This window comes from Lutjanus erythropterus, chromosome 13 (genome assembly GCF_056507025.1).
Source record: "Lutjanus erythropterus isolate fLutEry1 chromosome 13, fLutEry1.hap2, whole genome shotgun sequence".
Classification (NCBI taxonomy): Eukaryota; Metazoa; Chordata; class Actinopteri; order Lutjaniformes; family Lutjanidae; genus Lutjanus; species Lutjanus erythropterus.
The window spans coordinates 12,792,575-12,809,795 of NC_139329.1; the positions used below are offsets into that span (position 1 = coordinate 12,792,575).

General features: G+C 39.5%; 2 protein-coding genes across 5 annotated transcripts in view; both read left to right on the forward strand.

Moving 5' to 3' along the window:
• Positions 1 to 3,082, forward strand: part of abtb3b (ankyrin repeat and BTB domain containing 3b) — an 89,216-nt gene extending 86,134 nt beyond the window's left edge. For both annotated transcript variants that reach the window (XM_084734598.1, XM_084734599.1), the window contains 4 exons: positions 147 to 228; positions 345 to 413; positions 646 to 759; positions 1,874 to 3,082. In XM_084734598.1, coding sequence (XP_084590724.1) covers positions 147 to 228; positions 345 to 413; positions 646 to 759; positions 1,874 to 2,083 — 475 coding nt within the window. In that variant the 3' untranslated portion in view covers positions 2,084 to 3,082. The remainder of the gene's footprint in view (positions 1 to 146; positions 229 to 344; positions 414 to 645; positions 760 to 1,873) is intronic.
• A 4,306-nt stretch (positions 3,083 to 7,388) lies between these two features.
• mlc1 (modulator of VRAC current 1) lies at positions 7,389 to 14,708 on the forward strand. 3 transcript variants are annotated; one of them, XM_084735011.1, is made up of 12 exons: positions 7,389 to 7,656; positions 8,517 to 8,829; positions 9,702 to 9,791; positions 10,489 to 10,542; positions 10,658 to 10,759; positions 10,915 to 11,016; positions 11,136 to 11,207; positions 11,287 to 11,403; positions 11,530 to 11,586; positions 13,172 to 13,294; positions 13,487 to 13,657; positions 13,938 to 14,708. In XM_084735011.1, exons 2-12 carry the CDS (start codon positions 8,569 to 8,571, stop codon positions 14,016 to 14,018), a joined length of 1,230 nt encoding a protein of 409 aa, XP_084591137.1. In that variant the 5' UTR covers positions 7,389 to 7,656; positions 8,517 to 8,568; the 3' UTR covers positions 14,019 to 14,708. The 3 variants fall into 3 exon arrangements, with proteins under 3 accessions (XP_084591137.1, XP_084591139.1, XP_084591138.1); XM_084735013.1 differs by having other exon boundaries at positions 7,390 to 7,656; positions 13,487 to 13,648; positions 13,941 to 14,708; XM_084735012.1 differs by having other exon boundaries at positions 7,394 to 7,656; positions 13,487 to 13,648.
• The last annotated feature ends 2,513 nt before the right edge of the window (positions 14,709 to 17,221 follow it).

Sequence of the window (17,221 nt, forward strand, 5' to 3'; positions counted from 1 at the left end):
ACCTATTACTGGACAGCCATTCAAGGCTTACTGTATTTTCCCTCCATGTTATTCACAGTGTTAAAAACATTAACGTCTCATCTTTCCAGTGATTTCTCTCATTTGATTTCTCTCTCCTTCTCCCCCTCTTTTTTCTTTCTCTCAAGGTTTAAAACCCTCCTAGCAAACAGACCTTGTGGTGAGAACACATGCATTGAAATCAGCAATGTCAAATACCATATTTTTCAGGTGAGACACTTGAATTACGCTCGAGTCAAACAGTCATACTCCTTCCTTCTTTAATTCACACTGTATTTACCCTTGTATGGGAGCTGTGCACTGCATTACGTGTTTCTTCCTCTCAGCTGGTGATGCAGTATCTGTACTGTGGAGGGACAGACGCTCTGCACATCAGGAACATTGATGTTATGGAGGTCAGCACATTATCACATCTTTCACTGCCAGCTGTATTATGTACTATGAAACTTGCACTGAATACAAACCTTTAAACTATGAACCACTTTAGAGTCTCAAGATGACTTATGGATATTGCACTGTTCAAATACCATGGTGATACTTAGAAGAAGAAGAATTATGTCAGGGCTGTTGGGAGTGAGAACTGATTCTAAACTTTAAATTTGACTTGATTTTTTTTTTATTTTACAGCTTCTGTCTGCAGCCAAGTTCTTCCAACTGGAGGCGCTGCAGAGGCACTGTGAGATTATCTGCTCCAAGAACATAAATACTGAGACGTGCGTGGAGATCTACAACCACACCAAGGTGCAAAAATAGACCTGTGTCTTACAGAGTGAATACACCCACACTTTAACAACGGGACCGTACACAAACAAGCTGACCTGTCTGTAATTTGTTATCACTAAAATGACTGATGGTCATTTTGATCATTTTCAAATTGATATGTGCACAACTTTGTTGAATTAAGAATACATTGCTGCTGGTGCCTAACTCCTCTTAAAACTGACTGTATTTTTGCTTAAAATGTCTTCTATGTAAATTATATAAAAGGCAAAGAAAATGTGATTATTTGACCTATTTTGGTTATATTGACCACACTGCAGTTGCTGCAGTTACACTGATACTTCTTTGCATGGTGGGAGGTGCATCTTGGTTGCTTGGTTGCCATTAAATTCCATACTATTTGAATAAGTTGTCCTAATCAGTAGAATAATTGAAGAATTTGAGGGAAGCATGGAAGAAAGGGGACAGTTGTAGCACTTTTGTCTCAGTGCCTATAACTCACTGTATTCTTACTTGTGTATCAATCCTCTTAACATTTTGAAAAAAAATATATAAAAACACACAAATATATATATACTTGTATCTATATTGTATGAATATATACAATTGTTATATTATATTATATTATACATTATAATATATATTACATTACAGCATTTATATTGTATGCTTATATATTTTAGATCAGCCCAATTCCATTCATTTCCCATTGGCTATGATTATTTTCTGTGGTGGTTCTAGGAGGAAATTTGTTATAAATCATTCTGAGTAATTCTAGACTAATCTAAATTTTTAATGGGATCACTGATGGTTATTACCCTGCTGATGTGAATATACACAATCATTGCAGTTTAATATATGCGAGGTCATGCATGCTGATGAATATATTAATTAAACAAAATTTATAATTTGATGTTATTTCATTTTTTAAAGATATCTAACAGATGTTTAATCGAGTATTTATCATGAGAGATTATTATTATTTATCATATGAGATGAGTTTGAATTCAATCAATCAATTCAATTACTGCTAATAACAGTTTTAGTTGTTATGGAATTCTGGCACTTCTAGTGGTAAAATTCACAGTTTTCAGTGATTAAAAAAAAAACACATTTCCCCTCCCTTTTTTCACAGTTTCTTGATGCTCCAGACTTGGCGTCCTACATAGAGGGCTACTTCCTAAAGAACATGGTGATGCTGATTGAGCTGGAGCCGTTCAAACAGCTGTTGTACGATGCACCTCCAGACAGCCCCGGCTGCGACATCCTGCAGGACCTGGAGAAAACCCTAGCCATCCGCATCCAGTCCATCCACCTGTCCTCCTCCAAGGGATCCATCGTCTGATCTCCTGACCTTCCTGAGCACAGCAACAGAGACACGATACTGAATTGAGATGCATCCGACTGACAGATCATTTCAAGAGAAAGCGAAAAACAGGACTTGTCCAGGTTCGATCTTCGTCTCTGTGAAACTCATCATGCTAATATGCTTCTTGTTATCTTAGCACAGATGGTACAAGTCTGTCCGTCTGCCTTGTTGATATCTGTCAACTATGAATAACATACAATGACTGTCATAAGATAGCTGTATTATGCCACAATTTGCCAATAACATACATTACTGTAACAACGTCCCTCATTCAGCAAGAAATCCTCGCTAAGTAGTACACTCTGTGTGTTACATGTTGCACTGAAGGGATCAGGTGGGACAACGAGGGAACGGTGAGAGCATCTGAACACATGGCCCAGTGTGTTGAGACGATAACAAACCTCAGCATAATGTGATAAGCCATCAGTGTGTCCCTCCCTGGCTGTGAGGAGGAAGTGCCGCCTCATGTTGTGATTATTTGCTTAAACACGTGGACCTGTACAGAGTAATTAATTTGTATACTTGTCACTTAGAATTATCTGTGCTGATTATTCTTTAAAGCCAAACAAGACAAACAACTGACAATACCTGTAATGTGATGCAAAAGAGGGACTTTCATGATGTGACTTTGGGTGGGAACTGGGGGGGAAAGAGGACTTTTCCTTCCTCCACTACTGTGTAAATATTGTTGATAAAACAGAGCTATTGATAATGTAAGTTAATGTATATATCCACAGATGTTTTCTCATGTGTCTAACTGTTGGATATCGCTGTAAAAACAAAAAGCTCATCTTTTAAATATCTATGTTTATGTGTTGCATGTCAGAGGGATGACTGTGTTTTTATTTTTTGTTCTTTTTTTGTTTTTTCTGTTGGAAGATTACATTGAGGAACTGCTTTCACACTTATTCGACTGAAAGTTGGGCGAGAGTATTTTCGTGGTCAGCATGGGTCACTAAACATGTAACAGTCAAATGGTGTCGTCATTTCGTGTGTGAGATCGAGGCTCCAGGGCTGGCAACATTATGCTGTCAGCTGAAACCACATGACTTATATATGTGTGACTTGATATTTCTTTCCTCTATAAAGATTAATATAAACAATACTGTGAATCTGCCCTTAGATTCTTCTGGTGCGCTCTCTGGCTCAAAAACACACTCACAAAGGGACATATATTATTCTGTTTGATGTCAAAGTTTGAAGCCTGTCACGTTATTATTTTGTTCTCCACAGCCAAAAGGTTAGATCACAGCTGGAAGGTGGTTTAATTTGGCACCCAACTGCACAAAAGCCAATGCAGTCTTGCATAAATAGCCTGAAATCAATGACAAAAAGGAGAAGAAATACCCTTGAACCATTTCCTTGTATGATACCCCAAAACTGACAGAATGTAATAAAACTACCAGAAAACAAATGGGACTGGAAAACACTGATTATTTTACAGCCAAACTGTGCAAACAAACTCATGTTTTAACACTACTGTGTCTTCATCAGAGTCAAAGTGGACAAAGACATCAGGACCTGCCGAAATCAGTCTTAACTTGGTATTCTAAATCCAACCTAATAATTATGACAGTTGCACATCTGAGCTTAAGCCTTCTTCTTGCTAAGATGTGTAAGTGTAAATATAATATAGGCTGATTTTATACAGATATACAACTGAGACAACAAAGCTAAACAATCAAAGAATCAATTTACACACTCAATTTGGACACTGAAATACAATGGTGGACAATAAACCTAGTTACATGTCCATCGTTGAAATGCTTCAGCTAGGCTGCTGTTTATACAGTGATGTTTACAGCAATTCACAGTAGGCTGTGTAGTTTTATGCAGAAAGTTAGCTGCAGTTGGGTTTCATAGCTGAAAAGGCAGGCAAGTTAAACTACTACCAGTGTTCTTTCACGTGAGCTAGCTAGAAATCTCACATCAGGAAAGCAGGTAACTGAGTGAAGCTGCTCCTACCAAAAAAAGGAAAATAAAATAAAAAACAGTATTATTTTATTGTTCATATTTATTTATGTTTATTGATGTACTCTGGTGTTTTTTGGCTTGTCAGAAAAAAATCACTAGCGTACATTTAATCAGTTTTGGAGCTCCACACTCATGGTGAAATGTTATTTCAGTGGAGGGATACGCTTGATATTTCATATGTATTGAACCAATTTCGAGATGTGGATGAATGTTCAAAGAGGTGGAGGTGCAGAGGGGGCGTCATGGTCAGAGAAAATAGAGAGACAGGTGTAAGGGAAATCAGGAGGAAAAAAGCAATCAGACATAAAGTATCCACCTACTGCAAAAAGAGAACTAGAACGAGAGAATCAAGGCTGTGCAGAGAGCACAGACCTGGCCTTGTTCTCCACTGGCCCACTCCTGCAAAAGAGGGTAAAAGCAAAGCAGTGAAAACCTTGTGTGTGGTTACTCTGTACTGCTGCTGTCAGTGAGATGCTGCTGAAGAGAATTACTCTCCCACTTCTCATGCAGATTTATACCAATTTAATAAGACAGTCATAGTGAAATGAGATTTCTTTTTATAGTTTCACTGGTCACATTTGAAAGTTGCTCAGAAAATACGATTCGTGGCATGCAGCTCAACACGGCAGCTCATATCACATCCGAAATGCACTAATGAAAGAAAATCTCAGGATTAATTCTTGCAACAGAACACTGACACATTTGTCACCCAACAGTAACACTTCATCACTCATTACATGGTGACTAAAAGAAAAAAGGTAGTGCTACAATTATGAAGTATCACTGTTGTCTTTGAAGCATATTTTATCTATTTTTTAATTTTATTTAGTTAGTATCTGTCATATAAAATCAATTAGAAATGCTGCAGTGTGCTTCAATAGGGCTTACTGTGCCATTTTTGCTGGGTAATTCCAGGTGCACAAAATGAAACAAATTCCAGTAATGCAATACAAAACTACATATGCTAACTTTAAATACAGCTGATAGAAAAACATCTGTGCTAGTTGTGCATTTAACCAAGGACAAGTTTCCATTCACATCACTCCTGATGTCCTCTCTTACAATCCACCTGGGAAGGAATCTTTTTGCGCTTTTTATCCCTGACAATCTTCTGCAGATACATCCAGACATCACTGCATCCAAGAGGGACATCTGATCATGTGGCTGGTGGTCATGAACATTGGTGAGTGAGTGAGTGAGTGAGTGAGTGAGTGAGTGAGTGAGTGAGTGAGTGAGTGATCGGACCTACAACTTGTCCGCAGCTGATCTCAAATACTACTGGACGAATCAGCCTTTTTTGTGCACATTCATGACTGTATGCTGAAGGACCAGAATTCCTGAAAGACCTTGAAAAGTATTTTTTAGGACTTCTATTTCTTTAAGTTTTTATGGCTGGAGGCATTAATGTTTTTAGGTCATCCCATCTCTGAAGAAATTCCCTCAAGGTATTCTTGAGATATCACATTCACAAACTTGACACAAATGTTCACTTGGACTCAAAGATTAACTGATCAAATTTTCTTCAGTCTTTGTTCCTGCATTGAACTGATTAAATTTGTGTAGTTAAAGGTCAAAGGTCAAGGTCATTGTGACTTGATGTCCTCTCCATTCTGGTGAGGGCAATACGCCTGTCTCAGGAATGCTTTTAAGGTATTTCTTCAAACTTGGTTCCTGTGTCCACTTGGACTCAAGGATGAACTGCTTTTGATGGGCAAAGGTCAAAGGTCAAGATCAGTGTGACCTCACTCACATTTTTGCCATGACTCAAGAATTCATACTCAGATATCTAATAGGATAAAAGGATGAGCTGATGATGTTTTATATAGAAAAGGTCAAAGGTCAACTTCAACTTCAATGTGACATCATGATATTCAAGTCTATCAGTCTGCTGTACTCCTCTGTAAAAATATTCTCTAAGTGAGGACAATATTTTCTTTACTGGAAATTATCCACTAGATTCTTCAGAATGTGAGTGTCATGTTAATGTCGTTACAACTTTACAAATCTCCCCTGGTTGTATCTGGCAGTTATGGTGGCATTGCAGTAGGTGTTTCACCATCTGTTGCCTAGTGGTGGAAAAATGGAAAGATGTGGTCACTGAATGCATCTTGTGTCAAAGCAATGAAAAGTGATGCACAGTTAAATTCACACTGAAATTCTGTTGTGTTGACTGTGATAAGAAAAAATATACCATAGTGAAATGTGTGTTACCAATTGTGAAAACATCTCCCAGGTTTTGTGCCGACCTGCTACAGTGAAACCCAAGTACCAAACATGAAAGTGACATTCATTTTTCTTTATTTGATATAAATGTCAGCAAACTCAGAGTTGTGTTTGGCTGCATGACTTTTTAGACATTTATGAAATGGTAAACTCTCACAATCAAATTACTTGAAGTAAACAATCCAATCCAAAGAGGCTTTTTGTAATTCTGTATATTCCCAGATATTGAATTGTGTCTCATCTTATCAGCGTTCCTCGGATCTCCTTAAATGTCTCACAGAACTGTTGCAAAATACTTCTCTCTCTCTCTCTCCCTCTCTCTCTTTGTATGTGTGTGTGTTGGGCGGGGACATTAGAAAGGAGAGGGACGGGGGTGACAGCAGTTGTTAAGGAGTCGCCATGGTTACCGCCGCCCAGGAACAATGTTGAGCCGAGAATGCTCCGCTGTGTTAAGGACTGAATGGAATCCCGAGGCGCACATACATGCTTATACACTGACACAGTGAGCACACACTCACACACACTCATGAGATGTCGTCATCCAAAAGGATTGACTCCTGAATGAGCAGTCTGGAGAATCAGAAATTATCCATCATCAGATTAGCTGTGTCAGACAGGGTGCCATGTGATTAAGCCGTGCAAATGTCTCTGTTGCCTCTTTTCTAAAGCACTGCTGGGCATCTTAATTTACTGGGCTGTGAACTGCAAGTGGAGGGAAGTCTTGAGTGGGAGCTCCACAGGGGGACACATTCAATTATGTAGGCAAAAACCAACTGTTTGACACTGTACATGATGGGGCTTATGTGAATTTCTCTCTGTGGCTGCTTCATTTTTCTTGCAATCAACTGGAACTTCTGCACACAAAACTCTGAGCGCTGCCATGTGCTCATTTCTGAGCGTCCTTTGTTCACTTCTGTGAGTGGGTTGATGTGCATGTGTGTGCATGAGCAAATGGGAGTGTAAAAAGGGGTGTTTGCCCTACTAACTCTGCCCCCAGCGCGAGCCCCTTCATCCTCCCCTTGTTGTCATGCACAGGCGCTCTCCCCTTGGCACAAAGTAGGCTGGCAGCACAACAGCCATGTGTTTTAGCTCCACGCTTTGAAGGGCTCGAAAAAACTTTTCAGAACTGTTTCTGAGAAACACAGTCGTGTAAAGGGAGAGAGGGGGAGAGAAAAAGGAGGAGGAGAGTTGGGGTGAAAGAGAGTGTAAGTGTGAGGACTGTTTGGGAGAGATGGGGAGCAGAAGGAGCTGCAGACAAAAACAAGCTGTCCTCCATGTGGTGATTTGATCTCAGTTGTTGGAGGATATCTTTGTTGGACGATATTTGGATTCTGCAAGAGACTCGGCAACAGGTGAGTGTGGAGCGAGAATAAAAAGAAGAAGATGGAACAAGTGGCGTCTTCTTGGCTCAGGCAGATAAAAAGGACGGTGTTCTTTTGGGGGTACTGCATGATTATCAAACTAAAGGCTTTTCTTTTCGTGTAATGCAGTGGTTGTCAACCTGGGAGTTGAGACCCCCAAGGGCGTCGCAAGATGAATTCTGGGGGTCGGTACATAGTTGTGGACAATAAAATAAAATACTATATTGTGACAAGCAGCACAGAGCCAGAAAGAAGGTATCAGCGATGTCAGTCCCTTAAATTTCCTATGAAGTCGGAGTCGACTTACCCATGAAGTGTTTTTATCACATACGTATTGACCTATATGTCACCTATATGCCAGTATACATCCCAGAAATGATCAAAAAAAAGTTGTTTGGTAGATACTGTCAGGTATTTTTAAATGATATTAGTGATTTTTCTGCAAACCGATGTGAATCATCCTGCACTCAGGGGCTTTTCTAAATCTTTATCCAATTAATTGCTTTCTCCCTTATTACACAGCGGAGCATACATACATGATGCATGCATACATGAATACAGCTTTATAACTTTATTCACTGATTTGTGAGGAATTGTATCATATATTAAGGAGGACAGATGGTTTTAGCTCTACTTGCTGCTAAAGTGGCTAAATGTAACTGTTAGCTGCCATTAGGTGTCAACAGAAAAAGGCTCCCAGTAAACTCAACAGGTCACCAGAACAAACGCAGTCTCCCAGACTGCAAACAGAAAACTTTGAAAATAAACTTATTGCGTCCTGTTGATGGGAACAGCTGCGAAGAAACAAAGCAGCTCAAAAGCCCTGAACTCATGCAGCTTTCTTTCCCCAGAGGCTGTAATCCCCCATCCAATCACTGAAGATCACCACCAGCTGTTTCAGGGATGCAGTGTGACGAGCTCTCAGCCAGGGATGAATTCACCTACAGCCACATGCCCACCCTGGAGAGGGGCAGCGGTGGGACGCTGGGACGACGAGGAGACAGGGGAGCGGAGAGACGGCCAGATAGGGGGGAGCGGTCTAGGCCTGAGCGGGACAGCTACACAGTGGACGTGAGGGCCAGTGACCTGCAGCTGGCCCAGCCGGAGCCTCTAAAGCACCCCTGCTTCAGCTACAGGGCCTGGCTCTACAGTGTCCTCATAGGGGTGAGAGGAAAGGTGGTCTGGGAGAGGTACAGAGGAGGCACATTACAGGGTGGATCTATTGAGTCCATGACACACAGATTTTAAAGGTTGAGGTGATCTTTTAATTTGATGAGAGATCATCCCAATCTTGAATTTTGAGTGAAATGGCAACAAGAAATCTTGTTCTGTGCTTCCACATTTAGGTGAGAAGAAACGTAAAACAGACCGGGCAAGCTCTAATCAATTGCACTGGCCTAAATAATAAAGTGCAATAATATAAAAAGGAGGGGATGGATCTTGAGTATGAGCATTTTTTTCTGAGGAGACAGATAAACAAAACCAAAACTTTGCAAAAGTGAATGTAGATGGATGTGATGGGGTTGATCCCTGTCACTGTTTCAAATGTCAGCAGTTTGTCTGCAGACGTGTATTGTGTTAAATCTAGCTAACTGGATACAGTAGATTTATGATTTACGGTTAAAGGAGAAATATGTAATAGATTTTCTGTATTAAATCATTAAATGACCATGATATAAAAACATGTTCTCCTCTGAAAGTTCCATTCTGGAAACTCTTTTTATTTTGCCATTCAACCTTAATTCATGTACCATATAGCTAAAATTAATGAGGAGTTCACAGAATGAGTAAGTGTCTGTTTATTAGTCGTAAGTTCAACCTATCTAATATATGATCTGTGGCTCCAACTTGCTATACCAGCACTACTCATTTTTTAACACTGGGGTATATTTCATCATTAAATGTATGCACATGTGCTTGTGCGTGAGAGAATATTAGCATTCCTGTGCAGTCCTTCCTGTCAATCACATTTATGAGTGTATTTGTATATGCATGCATGCTTGCGTGTGTGTGGATGTGTGTGTGCGTATCCTCAGGGCAGTCTGCTCATCACATCTGGTTTTTCTCTGTACCTGGGAAATGTGTTTCCTGTTGCCATGGACTACCTACGCTGTGCTGCAGGCTCTGTAAGTGACCATCATGATCCCGGTCACATTCACATACACCACCACTTTAATGAGTTCGTACACATTGTTTAGATTGGACAAGATGTTTCAATTAGATCACATTATGTGTTACTTTTCAGTACTATTTCAGATATTCACAAGTTACCAAATTCACTTATTTAATTCATCCTGCCACATTTGTGCAGTTTTACTACAGGTAAGACAAAAGAAATGAAAGAAAGACAGAGAATGAAATGTGTAAAGAAAAGACAGGAAAGAGAAAACAACAATCCTGCTAGGCTCTCTTTATTTTTCTTTTACACTCCATCTATTTCCCCGACCCATCTCTTCCAGTTTCTTATGAATTCCTCTTCTTTGTTTCTCAACATACGTGATTCTTTCCATCTCTTGAATCTCTTCTGCTGTTAGTTTCCATGCATTAACAGATGGTGATTTAACATCCATCCAATTTTGTGTGATTTATTTTATTGTAGCTGTGTGTAATATTGTTTACAAATATTTATCTCTTTTTTCTTCTGAACTGCCCACCAAAACTTTTTTTAGCCCTGGGCAAAATTAAAGAATATGTGCATGGTTAGCCTCCTGTTCCCCCATTCAGCGCAGATTAGATTATATGTGATGTCAAAATGTCAGTAACACTTAATTTTCAGACCTAAATCAATAAATGTGGCAGCTCATTTGTTGCTGTTCTTCACAGGGCCTCCCTGCAGCGATAGCCAGTTTTGCCATTGCCAAGAACAGACATGTTGCAGTAAGTAAACAGTTAACACACCAAGAGCAAAAGAGACAATTATGGATTTTTAATTGAAAGTTCTCAAGGCAGCTTGATACTTACAAAGGTCTTAAGTTTTCTTGTCATTTTAAAGGTATCAGATTTCCAGGTGGTCTACGTGTCAACATTTGCAGTGACGACCACCTGCCTGGTTTGGTTTGGATGTAAACTGGTCCTGAATCCTTCTGCTGTCAATGTAAATCCACTGAAATATAATGATGTGAATAATATAATGAAAAGTATCAATCCTTTGGTTTCACATAATCATTTCAAGTTAATCTTCAAAATACAGCATTTGTCTTCATTCTGTTACTGCGTCTCTGCTCTCCTTCCTGCTCTGTCTGTTCTTAGATCAACTTTAACCTCATCCTCATGATTGTGCTGGAGGTGTTGATGGCCAGTACTGTCATCTTGTCGGCCCGCTCTGCAGAGGACTGCTGCTGCCACAGGAAGGTGTGTGTGTGTGATTGATTGCTTTTATTCTCCTAACTGATGTCTCCCCCTTCTTGCTCTCTCTATAGCTTTCACTCTTCCATTCCCAACTCCTCTCAATCTTTCCGTCCATCTTTTAGCCGGTGACATATGACAGACCTGTTGTTATAAAGCCTGCAGTGTTCCCCACTCGACTCCTTAAGGCATATTCTGTGAGTAGTCTTCAGTGTTGTCCCTATGATATTTCTCTCTGATCAATGCATATCAGTCATTGAAGACTGTCTCCAATAGGTGATTGAAGTAATTGTGGGGATCTCTGCTGTATTTGGAGGAATTATTGCTCTCAACATGGATGCTTTGCTACCTGGCCCATACTTGTCTGTCACATTTTTCTGGATTCTCGTGGCTGTAAGTTTTTCTTACAAAATCTTACTTTTCATTATGAGTGTGATTGCAGCTCAGAATGATATTTAAGACGCTGTCCATCAATGGCATTACCACATAGCTTTGTGTCTGATCTTTAATTCTCTGCAGTGTTTTCCCAGTGCTATTGCCAGTCATGTTGTGTCAGAATACCCCAACAAATGTCTGGTGAGTACAAGACAATACTCTAGTTGTTGCATTCCCAGTCATGCAAATGTTTAGTACGCTAAAATGGTTTGACGTCTTTTAAATTGTGGATGTGATCAATTAAACTAGAAGCTGGAGCTGTCAGTCAGTGTTAGACTTCAAATACTGATTCATTTTGTGACTGTGAAAAACATTACATTTTCCCACACTGCCTCAGCAGGATGAAGTATGGGAAACAGCCCTTCTGATATCTTGATATGTGGGGATGAAGGAGAATGCTCTTTTTTGATACTGCTGCATCTCAGTCAGGGGTGGATTCAGTGATTTGTGGGCCTCAGGCAACACATAGTCTTGCTTTACTTTTCACCCTTTCACTTACTGGGAATGTCGGTGGCAGTGGTAGAAAAACTATGTGCATTACTTTTTCCAGAGGTTAGAGTTAGTAGGGTTATTAACTATAGTAAAACCATTAGTACCTCAGAGTAAAAGCTCTGCATTTAATTTTATACTCAAGAATTTAAGAGAAGCATTATTAATTCAATATACTTACAGTACATACAAAGGATCTGTCCTGTGCCTGATTCTGTTTGCCTTAAACATATGCTTCTCTTCTCTTTAAAGGAATCTCCTGACACTGCTATGCTGATGCTATTCATTTATACATTTCTATACTGTTTAAATCACTCCCTAGACTCTACATGAAACTTCCTACTGTACAGTTTTGACAAAAGAGAATTTTTTATTTCTGCTCCAGTAGAAGGCAGTGGATAGTCTAGGTTCTCTTTCCCCTTCAGTTACATTGTCCCTGCAAAATTTTGGTGTCACCATGGACTGGTCAATGACTCTTGTCCAACATGTTGAGTGTTTAGTTCATTCCTGTTTTCATTCTAACAGAGACACATTGTGAAAGTTGAGATGGCACTGTTATTGTAATGGCCTCTTCACCTGCCTCATCAACGTTGTTCGATCATTTACAAGTGATCCAAAATGCTTTTGATCAGCTTCTCCAAAAGGTTGTGTGGCACCAATACTGGTTTGTCTTAACTGGCTTTCCATCAAATTCAGAATCTCATTCAATGTTCTTGTGATAACTTAGAGAGATTTGCTTGGTCAGGCACCTGCATTCATTAGAAATCTATAGTGCAGTCAGCAGTAGATCTCTATGGTCAGCTGATCAGGCTTTATTAGTTATTCCTCACTCCAGGCTAAAAACCAAAGGAGACTATCCTTTAGAGGTTGTGGCTCCTAAACCTTGGGAGGACGTCGGAACACTGTGGACACAAAAAAGCAGTTCAAAACCCAAGGCTTATGGGGAGAGGGCAGTGTTGTTATATATATAGTAATGTGTTTGGATCTAGTCGCTTAATCTGGTACAAAACATCTCTTTTCTTGTATGAGACTGATGCTTTTGTACATGGTTTCTGACAAACTAATGTAATATACTAAACTGTAGAGGTTAAATAAGATAAAGATGTCTACTAAGGATAATTTTTAATATTAATGACTAAATTTCTCAGTTACAAACTGAATCTATTTCCCTTTTCCTCTGGGTCTACAAACTTTTTGTCTCAGTTCCTCTTTGTTTCCTCTTCTTGGTTTCTCTCAGGTGGAGGTGCTGATTGCCATCAGCAGTGTGACGTCCCCCCTGCTCTTTTCAGCCTCCGGCTTCCTCTCTTGCAGCGTGATCAGCTTTATTGAAATTTTCTTGCATGATGTGCCTACGGCCAAGGTGAATTCAATGAAGTGAAAATTCACCCATAGTATGCAATGTGCAGGTTTTCATAAGCATTACCTTTGCAGCCTTGAGCTCCTTTTGCATGAGAAATACAAGAACAGACTTTAAATAAACTGTGAAAATGACTCATTGAGATCTCATTCAGAATCATCTCATTGCGTGTTTGCATGCGTGTTTGCGGTCCAGCAATCCTACGACATCCTGCTGCTGATTCTGATGGTGCTGCTGCTGGTGCAGGCAGTTCTGACTTCAGCCACTGTGGTGCACTGTGCCTCCTACAAGAGTCAGCTCCGCATGGGGGCTCCAGAGTGCGATGACAGCATGCACACCTCGAGCCATTGCTGTGAGGTAAGACAGGTAAAAGCAGGAGTCACAGATACAAACGGACAAATCTGTCTGTTTCCCTCTGTCTTTCCACTTTGAGCAAGAAATATATGAGAATTTAGACTCATCAGCTGTAGCTCATATAAATGACATTTAAGGCAATGACATAAAAATCAATGAGCTATTCAAACATGCAAAATTACATTGTCTTCCTCATCCTTCACACATCATATATCTCAATATTTTTGTCAACTTTCCCCTTCCGCATTTCTTCTCTCTTCAACATCTCTCTCTTCCTGTTTTGCTCCCTCAGCAGCAAGCGTCCAATGGAACGCTGCAGGATTTTGACAAAGACAGAGCCTGGAAGGCAGTCGTGGTCCAAATGGCCCAATGAGCAGCCTTACAGTACACAGAGAAGTTGATGAAGAGAGGTGCAAAACAAACTCTGTAAGCTGTAAGCACATGAGTACAATCCTGAGACAGAACACAGTGGAAAGAAGAAAAAATTGTAAGGGTGTATTCAGAGATGAACAGAAAGACATGGAGGACAAGAGAGAAGGAAATACAGAATGAAAAACAGAAAGAAATCAGAGAGAGAAAAAGGTTTGAAAGATATGAAGATATTTACATAGATAATGCTTTGAGCACTTTTCTTTGATGTCTCTTTTCTGTATAATTATTGCCTGCTTACTGTAGTGGGGAGTGGCATTATGGGAATTGATCCATATTCTGTAGTTTAATAAGCACAAGTATTTTTACGCTGACCCCATGTATGTGGCGTAAAGACAAAGTTTTATGATGTCTCGAGATATTAAACTTTGTTCAGTACAAGTGAATTTATTGATTGACTATGCAGTTTTGTCGGTGTCATTGTCAAGGTTGCACTGTAGGATGAAAATGATGTCAATATGTGCACCTAAGACACGTGCTACTTCATCTTTAAAAAAAAAACAAGAATGATATCCCCTGAAAGTGAATTTTATAAAAAGAAATATATGCATTTTTGCCACTTTTCTCAGCTTATCTCTCACTTGTCACTGGCTCAATTTGTTCTAAGGCATGATCAGCTACATTTAAACAAGGCTTTATTCGCTGCAGTTATTTTCCAAATGGTGAACACTCTCTTAGCACTCTCTTGACTGTAAGTTATAGTTTGTTCAACAGTAGGCCTCTTTGTGTCTTTTTGTGTACACTCGTGTGGTAGTGGTTGTTTATTATTACAAGAGAACTTTATCCACCCGGATATTGCAGGTATATTATTAACAGATGTTAAGAGTTTTAGCTGAAAGTCTGTCTTATTTCGAAAAATAAAATGTTTTTCATCAACTGTAATTGTGCCTTCATGTTGTTTAATATTGTTCACTTAAATGATCATTCAACAAATACTGTATATATGACACTAATTACCTGCATCCTGAAATAACTTTGCTATTATCCTATTGTCAGACTGTGATGTATAGAATATATGTAATTTATGTTCGTACACGTTTACTGAAAAAACATTACATCCCAGCTTTCTTGTTTTGACAAGAATGGTTTTCTCATCATTGTTGTACTCTAATAGATTTGCTGCTATGCTAATTGACTTCATTTCCCTCATCCTTTAATTTACTCCCATCACTCTGCTCCATTCTGATATATTCATATTAACAAGGAGTCATTTCCCTCCTACATATAAGATTATGTAAAAAGCCTGGATGACACACTGAACAAACATGGCATTCACTAGAAATATTATACATATAGGCCAAGACTTAAATGTCTGCACAAACAGTGTTTTCACCAATGTGGATTTGCATTGAGTGGTCACTGTATTAGGTACAACAATCTAATACAATCCAACTACACCTGTTCTGCTAAGTCTGCATTTATGACATCTATACAGTTTGTTAATATCTAATAAGGGGAATAGGCCCATTTGGTTTGTTCTGTGACTAGCAAACGAGCTAATGAACTCTGTCTCTCTTGGCTCTGTATCCCATGTAGCTATATAGTGAAGAAAACTGCAAATCCGTTTGTTACTTCAGCACCATGGACAGGTGCAAGTTAGAATCTAGGTCCCTGACCATGGGTCTGAAATATATGTAGCTTAAATGTGCTGTGAATCGATGAAACCATGGCACTGTCCATAGTGCTGAAGTAGCAGACGGATTTCTAAGTCCTGTCCTCCTGTCAGTTTCATCCTGGATCTATGACATTCTCTAAAACTAGAGAGCTATGTGGGGATACAGAGACATTCATTAGTGCCATCTCGCTAGTCACAGATAAATGAAACAAACTGGATCCATACACCTTATTAAAAATGAACAAATTGCTCACCGCTTGTACTGTTTTTGTTGACCCTTTGTAGAGGTGTTAATTTCATTTGTAAAATTTTTCCATTGAGGTCATAGCATCATGGGAGGAAGCTGCATCACATCTTAAAGATGTGAACACATGAACATCACCACCACCAAGATCTCTGCAACGATGCTGAGAGAGAGAGAGAGAGAGAGAGAGAGAGAGAGAGACTATATTTGGAAGCAGACGTAGTGAGGTGCGGCTTCCCTAACCGGCAGAAACCGGCTTGAGGAACAACACTGACTTGTGGCTGATCGGTCCAGCATCACCACAAGAATCACAACAGAGAGTCAAACTGAGGCTGCTGGCTGCTACAAACAAACTTACAGAGCTGCTGTAAAACTGTCCCTCTTCAGCAGTGATGTAGTGAGGAAATTAAAAGGCAATCAAGAGTACCACTAACAAATACACTGTAATAAAGCAGTTCATTTCTGCTGCTTCCATCATCATCAACCATTGTTTAAACAGGGAAAACTGACCGAGCACTTTGCTCTTTTACACACTGATGTGGGCTAAAAGGTTATACAACATATGATGATAAAAACATTAATATTATGGATTAGATTAGAGGGTTATTAGGAACACATTTCATTTTATCTTGCAATTAAGTTCTGTTGTAGTGTGTCCAAAATTACCCTTTAAAAGATCTAATGATGGTGATGGTCACACTGAGAAATTTATATTTTAATTTACAGTTCAGTTCTGTTGTAATGTGTCCATAACTACCCTCAAATAAAGTCAAAAGTGCAACTAGAAAAAGTAAAATAAAACAGATACCTAGCAGACATGTCTGGCAAGAATGATATAGAGCAATAAAAACAGTAAAAATGACAAAAAACGGAAATAATAAATAAATATCAAGCCAGACTGCCAAAAAGGATATACAGCAACAATGAAACAATAAAATGTAGAGAGGCTAAATTAAATTCAAATAAACAGCAACCGTGTCTACAATCAGCCACTACAAGCAACACATGCACTCAAATGAGAGCTCCTCCATTATCAGCTGCAGAGGGCTCTACTTTCTTCCAAACTTTGAGGGTTACCCTCCGCTGCATCATCCTCTCACTGATGCTGTCTTGAATATATGAGAAGATGCTCGTCACACCACACCCAGCGAATCTGAACGACAGACATGCTTCCCATTCGCTGTTCGCACGTGTCTCTGGCCAGTCCCACAATTACAGATGACGGGCAGGCAGAATAAACCTATCAATATGAAAGCAAAAGCCTGTCGGTGCCTTGGAGTTAGGTTGT

Coding starts and splice junctions, on each gene's coding strand:
- mlc1 (XM_084735011.1), top strand. CDS start 8,569: ATGCAGTGTGACGAGCTCTCAGCCAGGGATGAATTCACCTACAGCCAC. Junction 8,830..9,701: donor TCTACAGTGTCCTCATAGGG/GTGAGAGGAAAG, acceptor GCGTATCCTCAG/GGCAGTCTGCTCATCACATC. Junction 11,587..13,171: donor AATACCCCAACAAATGTCTG/GTGAGTACAAGA, acceptor GGTTTCTCTCAG/GTGGAGGTGCTGATTGCCAT.